At 42.3% G+C, this 11328-nt stretch overlaps 1 protein-coding gene across 1 annotated transcript in view; it reads left to right on the top strand.

The window, feature by feature from the left end:
* Positions 1 to 1573: 1573 nt before the first annotated feature.
* The window catches only part of GNAT2 (G protein subunit alpha transducin 2), a 28658-nt gene continuing 18903 nt past the window's right edge, over positions 1574 to 11328 (top strand). The window contains exon 1 of the mRNA XM_053244942.1: positions 1574 to 1965. Within this exon, the coding sequence (XP_053100917.1) occupies positions 1848 to 1965 (118 nt within the window). The 5' untranslated portion in view covers positions 1574 to 1847. The remainder of the gene's footprint in view (positions 1966 to 11328) is intronic.

Below are 11328 nucleotides of genomic sequence, written 5' to 3'. Positions count from 1 at the left end.
TTAAATAAATAGATAAATCATACCCAGCTCTGCACATTTTTTGAATGCTCTAAATCTTGGAACTTTCGTATCAACCTTTTCCCCGGGCTTTCTCATTTAAAAAATAATAATAATAATAATAGAATGTCTGCAAAGATGTTATTCAGCTGCTCTCCATTCTGAATCAGGGTCAAAGCACTGTCCTGCAGAACACAGAATGTAGCAAAGCAGTCAGCAGGGGAAGTGGGAAGAGTGCGGTTACCAGAACCTGCTGTAAGCTTTACGAAGGCCTCCTCCGTCAGGCATTACCCCAGCATGGAGACATTGGAGAGCAGAGATTTCCTGATCTTTCTAAAGCAGCAAGCCCGCCTCCCCTGAGGTGGGAGTTTGCTGCAGGTGGGGGAAGGGGGGGATTTTGTGAGCAGAGCTAAACACTTTAAAGAGCTTAAACGGCAGGATGGAGAAAAGCACGATTAGCATGTGCAATTCCTCTTGCCAGTATTTATGGATTAAATTCACTTGTAACCCACCTCAGTGAATTATCTCATTTATCATAACGAAGAATGCGGCAAGAAAGGGGTGGGTGGGAATGAAAGGAATGTTCCGCGTACTCTTTACTTTACTGCAGCCAACTCAAGCTCCTACAACCAGAGGCACAAAAGACACCCAGACTATTCCAATGCCCAGTGCTTGCTTCCAGGATTATGACCTCCTGCCCTGCTTAGGAGAAGGTGAGCTATCTGGAGCAGACAAATAGCAAAGTAATAAATAAAGCAATCAAAAAAGCAAGAGGCTCCGTCTTCCCTGACACGATGTACAGAACATCTGTGTTGCTGGTCTTTGCATCTTTGAAACCAACTCACTTTCCTACAAACTCTGGGAATTGGAATGGAGAGGCCAGACCAGAGCCATCTCTTCCCTGCAGCTCTTCTACAGACCTCCTGCCCTACTTGTTCAGCTGCAAGATGGAAAGGGAGACTGCTGGGCCTCTGCCTCCTTTCTGGATGAGAGACAATGCTGTCAGCATTCTAGATAGTCCCTTCCTGACTGCATAGGGGAGAAGAGCAGCCATGAAACATAAATAGCTGCATCCAATTACACATGTATTTCAGTGATGCCATTTACATAGTATCGACATGGCACCTGTCGGGGATAACTGCTATTCAGTTTACCGGGTTGCCGCTGCCAAAACGAGTAGATGAGCTAGCTTATATATTTGGTCCTGGCACGTGTTCTTAAGCTACCTTTCTCACCAGCTCTAAGCATTTATAGGCCTCCAGAGGAACAGATAGAGGAGCAGTCACAGGGACTCATCCCCTGAGATTCAGAACGTTGCCAGTAGAAGGAGTCCTTGCCTTGTATGAAGGTAGTGGGGAGGCCAGCTAACCCGTTCCCATAATATTACATAACCATCCTCTCCATACCACACAGTTCCACAGCTTGGTTTCAGTGTTCTTCTTTATTAGTCATTAATCTTTGCCATCTTGGGCTTTTATAATTGGATTTCCCAGGTCACATGGTGAGATAAAAAGCTCTCAATCCATCGTAACAAAATTGGGTTATCCCTGCAGAATTAAGGGAGGGAAGAGGAGGAAGAGTGCAAGGTGAAGGGCTTTGATTATACCTTCTTGGCAATCTCGGGCCAGCAGCCTTTCAACACAGAGCTCCAGAGCAAGACCGCTCTGTGGAGCACCTTCGTTATCACACTGGAGGATTCCACATAGATATCTTATTTTGGTCTCTTATTATCTCCACCCGACAAAGGGTGAGTCAATCAGTCTGAAGAGCTGGAACAAACAAAAGAGTTGGTGGAGCTAGAGGAACCTGAGGAGGAGGAGGAGGAGGAGGAGGAAGAAGAAGACGGCGAGATGGGGAGTGGAGCAAGTGCTGAAGATAAGGAACTTGCCAAGAGGTCCAAAGAGCTGGAAAAGAAGTTACAAGAAGATGCAGACAAAGAGGCAAAGACAGTCAAGCTTCTGCTGCTAGGTAAGTGGACTATGATGAGCCCTTTTGGAGGGTCCTTGCGGCTCTTGCTGGGGGAGGGGGCTGCAGAGGGATCCCACCATTGATGACCAAATGGTGTGCAGTTTTGTGTTTAGAGCTACCCTATGTGCAGGTTTCCTGAATGTACCTATGGCTTATGGAGTTGAAATTAGATCCTAGTTATTCTATGTACAGGCCACCTAATGGCCCAGCAGGGAAGTAACTTGCCTAGGGAGTAAGAGGTTGCTGGTTTTAATCCCCACTGGTATGTTTCCCAGACTATGGGAAACACCTATATCAGGCAGCAGCAATATAGGAAGATGCATGGGAGATGGCAATGGTAAACCTCTCCTGTATTCTACCAAAGACAGCCACAGGGCTCTGTGGCTGTCAGGAGTCAACACCAACTCAACGGCACAATGACTTTATTTGTGTATCATTTGTGTACAATGATAGAGATGGGGTGGGAAAATATTTAATCTCAATAGGGTATTGACAGTAAGTATAACAACACCCCTACCCTGTGAAAAGTCCTTCAGTTCTGATTAGCCAAAAAGCACATGGAATGAATGTAATTATACTCTAACTTCTTGTCTTCCAAGACAAACTTGTCCAGGTTTGGACAAGAAGTTACGTTGTTGTTGTCGTCGTCAGGCAATAGGCCATCGTTAATGGCTGAAGATATTAGGTAACAGAAGAAAAGCAAATTGATCTAAGTTTACTTCAGCTCACAAAGAAACATCATTTGTCTAAAACCCTCTGGAGAAGTATCTCTTCCTTAACTAACACCAGATGGTTTCTCATTAGCGTGATGACTTCCTAAGTCAGCTGATTAGCAGGAACGTAGATCTCTCAGACCATTTAGATGTAACAAGAGGTCACCAAAACCCTCTCCAGTGAAGCAATCCAGAGCACCATGGTTGTCAGAAGAGATTAAGTGTTTCCAAGAAGGGATATGGCTGAAGGAGACATGAGGGAAAGCAGTGGCTCATATTATTTTAAGATCTGCAAAACTCTCTCTTGGATACACGAAATGTCATTTCACAAGCTGAGATGATGGTTTGGTCTGCCTACCTTCTAAAGACCTTGTGAAAATAAAAGGGATTTGACCTGGCATAGTTCTCTGTCTTCTCACATAAGGAAATATAAGGCTTTGTTCATATGACCCTAAAGAGAGTCAGAGGAGTGCCCAGCCAAGCTAGGAGAGCCATGTGCACTCCTGATCCATGGTCATGTGAACTCAAAAAGCTAGGTAGGAGGCAGCGAGAGTGATTGTGTGGGAGGCGGGAGCTGGGTAGGATGGGTGCACCCTACCCAGATTCCGTCCTCAGCATTTTACTGAGGATGGATGAAAAGTCATCCTACCCAGCTCCTGCCTCCCACATAAGGACTCTCCCCTCCTCCTACCTTGCTTTTTGAGTTCACATGACTCTGGATAGGAGGTGCACACAGCTCTCCTCTCTTGGCTGGGTGCTCCTCTGATCCTGTTTAGGGTCGTGTGAAGAAGCCTAAAGTCTCAGTACTCACTATCAAGGATCTCTCCTGTGGTAGCACTCCATTTGTTGAATGCCTTCTTTAGAGAGATAGTACACCTGGCACTGAATGGCATTCATTCCATCGCCAAGCTAAACCCTTTTTATTTGCCCTGGTTGTTTAGTGTGTCGTGTTTAACTGACTCTATTGTTTTTATATTGTGGCATTATTTTTATTATCTTGTTTTATTACATGTTGTTGTTCCTGGTTGCTAATGTTGTAAGAGATTTCTGTCTAAAGGGTAGGATAAAAATATAGGTTGTATCCCAAGAAAATTAGCCATGACCATGTCCCATTGAAATTATAGGACTTCAGTAACACACATTAAAGTTCTGAATATGTTTTGTTTATAGGAAATTTAACCAGAATATAGATACAGAAAATTGTGGATGCAATTTAAAATAATATTCAAAATAACTGTAACATGTTTATTTTAGTAATATAGGTTTTTATTTTTAAATAATTTGATCGCTTTTCTCTCTCTCTCTCCTACTTATAATCAAATTACCATTTTCCCAAGACAAGATTATAATCTAGGTATTAGTTGACTGACAGGTCCGGTGGGAGTTGTTCAATTATTATTTTCTCTCTCTCTTTTTTTCTTTTCATTTTTAAAAATAATTTTCTTCTTCATATCAACTGGGTTTGTGTTAGAAAGTTATTGAAGGGCAAGATCTAGTTTATTTGTGCATCTGTTCTGTATGTAAATGATTAACTATGATAAGTATGAATGTACGTAGCACATACATGGGTATGAACATGTGTGATATATCATATTTTGTATTATTGGACAAGTTGGTGGCTCAAGGTACAATCTTTATCTTACTTTTCTAAATTAATAAAAAGCATTTTAAAAAATGAAATTATAGGACTTCAGTTATCATGGCTAACTTCTCTCACTGATTTCAACAGCGTTTAATCATGACTAACTTTCTTGGGATACACTCAATATTTTTATTAACATTTTGTTTTATAAATAAATGAAAGAGCTTAGGAATCCCAAACTGACTCTGTCAAAACAATACGCTCAGCAATCTTAGCATATCACAAGTCCCCTAGGGTGAGCTGTGAGACTTAAGGGATTGAGGCTGTAAAGGCAGCTACAGGGAGTAAAAGATCTGTATGACTTAAGTTCTTCCAGATCCTTAGATATGTGGTACTCAAGAAAAGGTGGGTATTAAGGCACAAACTGTCTTGCTTCCTTTCAGGGGCTATACACTTTTGTGCAGCAAAAGCAGACCTTTGCTTGATAACAGCAGTTATCAAAATATTACTTTCAAAGGTATCCTCAGTACAATCCTTCTGCTGGAGGAATGTTGCTTGATTCCAAACATTCATCATGTTTGTGGACTGGGGCTCAGTTCAAGTTTGGGATTCCCCCCCACATCATGTGGTTCCTTTCTCTGCCTCTTTAATCATGAGAACACGAGAGAAATACTATAACAGGCCAAAAACCAAGATATGTTCATTCACTGGTGATTCAGGAAAGTCTATTGGGATAATAGGGTTTTGTGTTTTTTTATTGCAATGTAGTTATACCTCTCTGTGATGGTGACAGCTCCAGTTTCATAACCTCAGTCACTTGTTCCTGTGATGTTCTTTTCCTGCTCCTTCAAAGCTGACCATGAAGATCAGCTGCTGCTATAGCTATTGACCTTCCAAGTACAACCTATGATGTGCAATACCATTAGGAACATGCAACCTCCTGAGCTCCTAACCTCAGCACATATAAACTCATCTGGATGGGACACAATTGTGGTTCATAGCTGCCCTCTCAGTTTTCTTAAATTAATTGAAAAAGCTAATTAGTAGGAAGAAAGTGCCCACAGAAGATTTTACAAGAGGTGACACAAGGGATATTTGAGTCAGAAAAACCCATAGTCAAGGAAAATGATAGAACACCTTCCAGCAGTTGCCCGAGTGTTTGGCACTCTGGTGGCACACATTCCAGTAGCTGAGGACTTCAGGTGCAACTTAAGGGAGCCTCAGTGCAGCCTGCATCAACAAGCAGCAATGCACATATTTTATTCTTAGGCAAAGGAAAGATGGCACCTTGTGGGACCACATTCTATAGCGGTTTGAAAAACACAGACCTTTCAGGCATTAAAAAAAAGCCTGGATGGGTAGATGGATAGATACAAACACAGATCCCATGCAAAGAACGGAAAGCATGTCCAGATGCCCTGGAGATTCAAAGACCAAGATAAAAGGCCAAGGAAAGGATGTTGCTACTGCTACTCTTTAGTCGGCCAACAATAAGCCCAAAGAATTGGAAACCACAAAGAGCTGTGAGTTGCAGGGAAACGTATGCTATCACTCCTACAACATGGCTTACTGAGATAACATTTCCCTAGAAACAGAGAACAGCACAGATCAAATAGCAGTGATGTTTGCGCAGGCTAAGAGCAGGTAGTCTGTACTTGCCTCTGTGCAACAAGGGTTCATCCAGGTGACAGCAGGGAGGTTGGGATCAGGGTGATTAAGCCCTAATTCTAAGCAGCTTCCTGTTTTGGAAGCTTAAAGTGATGAAACGAGGAAAGCAGCTTAAAGTGATGAAATGAGGAAACATACCATGGTTGTTGCTGAAGAAGACTGAAGGGCAAGAGAAGAAGAACACAGCTAGGAAAGACAGAGAGCCTTAAGAAGACATGCTTCCTGGCTAGCACATCTTGAATGGAAATATCTATTGATCAGGGTAAAATATGCCTGGATACCAGAGCAATCAAAATTTATTTATTTATTTATTTCACTTTTATACCGCCCCACAATCGTGTCTCTGGGCGGTTCACAATGATAAAACAGTTAAAAACACATATAAAAACACATAAAAACAATTAAAAACTAACAATTTAAAAACCAATCAGAGAATTAAAAACCTATACATTATCAAGAAGCTGAAAAAGCCTGAGTAAAAAGATGGGTTTTTAAATCTTTTTTTTAAATTGTCAGAGATGGGGAGGATCATATCTCAATAGGGAGCGCATTCCATAGTCCCGGGGCAGCAACTGAGAAGGCCGGTCTCCGTGTGACCACCAGACGAACTGGCGGCAACTGGAGATGGACCTCCAGAGACGACCGCAATGGACGGAGGGGCTCGTAATGAATCAATTTTTCACTGTTGAGAATACCACCATATTTAAGTGGCCTGTTTTGTATTGTTTTGTTTTGTTTTGTTTTAAAGAAGCATTTGCTATAGTTTCAACACTATTTTAATGGCCCATATTTCAAAGTGTCTCACTTTAGGTCAGTTGGCACATAATAAACCTGAAAGAATTTCTGTAAAATCAGATATAGTTGGAAACACTGGGGGGAGCATTAGCACTATTGCTCACTCCTGTTCACAATCGTCCATGTTTAGTAAAAGCCAAGTGCTTTTGCATACAAGAAAAAAAAACCTGGCACTGAGAATTCTCTGATGGGTTGATTTTCACCCAAGTTCCATGCAGTAGAATGGGCTTTTGGAATGATTTCCATGGATGTATATAATACATGAAAAGAGTTCATCCAAATACATGATTCACTGTACTTTCCCAAAGAGATTTGTAAATTGTGGTTGGAATTCCCGGATAGTTCTGTGCTCAAGACTGTCTGTGCAATCTTTATGAATAGCACATTCCCCAAAACCATCACATGTATACGTAGTTGTGGAAATAATTTCAGAAGCATTGTCAGATCTGCCCCTTGTGATGGGAATATACATAAGTTCTTTCCAGATTACTAAAAGCTCAGTTTTTTTCCTTTCTTCTGTACCCATGCTAACTCCTATCAGTCCCTGTGTAACAGAGGAATGGATAGCAGGGGCACCCCTATAACTGAAAAATGTGGGACACATATTCCTGGACCCTGAAGGTGGTGAGCCTGCTACATAGGGAGGGTGTGATACTACTTGCACAGGAGCAAGAGAAAGGGCAAGGCAATAATATCTTGCTTTTCACCATGTCCTTACTGTTCTTATGGAGCAGAGACATGGAGGGAAGAAAGCAAGCAGGGGGCTATGGGGCAGCCCTCCCACTTTCGCCCCAGGGCCCACTCCAACCTGGCTATGCCCCAAACTGGCCGCCTTCCTGAAGGGCATGTTCCTGTCTGCTGATGGGGGCGGGGAGAAGGGAAATGTGCCCTGAGGTACAGAAAAAAGAGACTTTGTTCTTCTTGAAGCAAAAATTCTACAGAAATGCAAGGCTCTGGTGGTCTGAGGTGAGGGTTACCAAACTGATGCTTGCCACCTTTTAAAAAAGGATTACATGAGCACTTGCACCTGTAACTGCTTCAACTGGGAAATGTTCAACTTTTAAAGTTGTGAATAAAATATACAACTTTTTGAAAGTTCACTAATGATGTGAAACAGAGCACCACTTAGGGAGGGCAGTACTGTTCCCTCTAAGGCGTGCGCACTCACAAGTTTTGGGATGTCCACTCAGTTCATTTTAGATCCCGCTCAGGTTGAATCAGGAAGGCCCTATTCTGAATGCACATGCGCACACACTACCTTGATACTGCCACCCAGAACAAAACTCATTCCTCACAGAGATGAAAAAATATTAGAAGAAGGACTGAAGGGCAGGGGTAATGGTGACATACACCTCTGTTTCAGACCACATTCGATTATTCCTTATATACCTGTATCTCTGGTTACTAGATCTCTGGTCACCTATATCTCTGGTTACTATGAATTATTAAAGAAACAACCACAACAAATGCTCTCAAATTTTACTGCTTTTTGGAATTAGAGCTCAAGTGTATCACAAGTAGACCTTTGAACCCTCACACATGTATGGACACATGCAGCAAAATCTGAAATGGCGTCTCTGGGGTGGAGGTAACTGCTTGTCACTAATGATGTCACAAGCACGACTCAATAGGTGCCCATGAGCTTCAGGTAATCATATTCCATAGAACACTCTCAGTAGCAATAAGTGTGCTACTTTGTGCAAGGAAAGGAAAAGGTTCAGCGTATGCATCAATAAGGGAGAAACACAAGAGCCCGGTGGAGGCCGCAAGGAATCTTGCCAGGCCCCTTTGCTTGAAAAGAAAAGAAACATGTGCTCTCTCTGATACCACCCAGAACATACATCCATATTGGCTTGAACTCTTGCCCTGAAACAGCTGATACAATACCAGAGGCAGGAAGACAACTGAAGAGCTCCAGCAACAACAACAAAATGGAGGGTATAGAAAAGGCGGTGTGGTTGCATGCGAAACACAGCATGTAGAAGCCCTGCAAGCATAATGACCTGCCCTACATCCATTTCTATTCCCATGGTAACATCCTCAATAATTACTTTGCCGCTTTTGTGGCTTCGTGTTATAGCCACCCCCATGGAAATTCCCATTTTCCTTTCCTACACTTCATGCTGGGAACGGCATAATGCATATTCTTTTTGCAAGGAGTAAAAGCATATAGAGAGTCTTGACTGCATTTCAAAATAATTTCTGCTCACAAAGACAGCAATGGTTTTTTTAAAAAACCATCTTCCAATTGTCCACATTGAGACACTTTGTACTGTACTGGGTGTTCCAGCAAATAACTGAAACACTTTTAACACTGAACTATTACTAGGGATGTGCTGATATAGTGGCTATCGGTCTGTTATTTATAGAGAGCTGTCTGCTTCCATTTACGTATCATCCATCTTCTAGAGGACATCTTCCATTTGGGGGCAAAAGGGAAATACCAGTGGTAGGGTTGCCAGGCTTTCTAGCAGATGCTCAGATAGCGCACAATGTTAGCCCAGATGCTAATTTGTTTAGATATTTAAAGAGTGCCTAGTCACTAGAGTTGTAACAAAAATATAGGAAGATGAGACATTTCCTGATACTCAGTAAATGATAATGGGCAGCATCCAGATTAAGTTAGTCATGACTAAGCCCCATTGAAATGAATGGGACTTAAGTTAGTCATGACTTGTCTCATTGATTTAAATAATGCTTAGTCATGACTAACTAGTCTGGAAATTGTCCAATACACATTTTTTGTGTTGGCCAGTGGGGCGGGGGAAAGCATTTGGTATGATGGCAAACAAGGGAATCCCCTCAATTGGCCTATGAAGGGGAGAGGCAGGTAATCTCTTTTTTGCAGGTATTTGGAGGAGCTCCATCTTCCATTACCACCAGCATGTCTGGTGGTGACTTCGAGGCAGGCCTTCTCTGTAGCTGCTCCTGGGCTCTGGAATGCGGTCCTGCCAGAAATCCATAGTCTGAATTCATTGTTGGCCTTCAGGAGAGCCCTTAAGACCTATCTGTTTGGCGTGGCCTTCCCGGGTTTTTAAACTGTAAAGGTTTGTCCTGGTTTTCCAGGGTTTTAAAAACTGTTTTAATGTTTTAATAATGGTTTTTTGTTTTCACACTTTTCAATTTTAACAGTTTTTTTATTTTAGTTTTATTTAAATTTAAACTGCCCTGAGCCATTTTTGGAAGGGCAGTATAGAAATCAAAATAAATAGATAGATAGATAGATAACTATTACACATCCATAGTAACTCCTTGCTATTTATACTCCTAGTGTCTAAAATATCTCTCTCTCTCTCTCTCTCTCTCTCTCACTCGCGCGCACGCACGCACACACACACAGAGCCATTTCACATATTAGTTTTCGCACAGGTAACTGCTAAAATAGAAGGCCTGGTCTACATGGCCACTACAATGGTACCAATGGTGCAAATGGTATGAATCCCACCACTTGCGGCCTGAGTGGGATGGCCCTTTTGGCGTCTTCAGAACTCTTACCATTTCATTATGCTTCACATACAGAAGCTTAATATATGAAGCAGCCCTGAAGAAGAATGATACAGGGAGTAAGGGTTTTGATGGCAGTTGTTCATGCTATTGGTCGACATAGATATAGTCTACAGAAGAATCAGATCAAATAGCAGCACTTGTGAAAGGCATAAATAAGTTGGATGGGTGGATCATAATTGCAACAACCAACAACAACAACCATTCCAGCAATTCATCAGAGCTTAGCTTTGGGGGGATGGGGCTATAGCTCAGTGGCAGAGCATCTGTTTTGCATGCGGAGAAGGTACCAGGGCCAGGTTCCATCCCAGGAAACTCCAGATATGGCCAGGAAAAACTTCTGACTGAATCCCTGGAGATCAAGTACTGCCAGTCAGTACTTGTCACTGATAGCAGTAATTTTGCTCTTCTGGCTAGTAGCCAGAATAGTAGCCCTGCTAACTTAAGAACATAAGAACAGCCCTGCTGGATCAAACCCCCTTGGGGGTTTAGTCCAGCTGTTTCGCATAGTGGCCCTCCAGATGCCGCTGGAAGCCACAGGCAAACTTGGCAAAGAGGCACCTTTTAATGTGGTGATCCTCTTTATTTAGCAGGGGGAGAGTAACTTGCCCTATCCACCCCTAGCACAGTACTTCCAGTGACTATTGCTGGTGTCTATCTTGTGTTTCTTTTTATATTGTGAGCCCTTTGGGGAGAGGGATCCATCTTATTTATGTATTATTTCTCTGTGTAAACTGCCCTGAGCCATTTTTGGAAGGTTGGTATAGAAATCTAATGAATTAAACAAACAAACAAACAAACAAACAAACAAGCAAACAGTACCAGAATGGTATTCAATACATTACGCATGCGTGTGTGTGTAGCTCAAGCACTACCGAGCTAGATGGACCAGAGGACTGACTCCGTATAAGGCAGCTTCCTATGTTCCACTGGAACTTCTCTTTAAGGGCTCCATTTTGGAATATGTGAAGTAGTGGTAATGAAGAACATATCAAAGTATGTGCAGACTGCCTTGCTCTCAGCACTAACAAAGCTTTAATCCTTATTGATACCTGAGCATGAGCAAGGCAGGTGTGAGCCCCAGAACTTCTCATCACTGTA

This window comes from Hemicordylus capensis, chromosome 4 (genome assembly GCF_027244095.1).
Source record: "Hemicordylus capensis ecotype Gifberg chromosome 4, rHemCap1.1.pri, whole genome shotgun sequence".
NCBI lineage: Eukaryota > Metazoa > Chordata > Lepidosauria > Squamata > Cordylidae > Hemicordylus > Hemicordylus capensis.
Note: the sequence above shows the minus strand (reverse complement) of the source record. Positions and strands in the feature narration are given on the sequence as shown.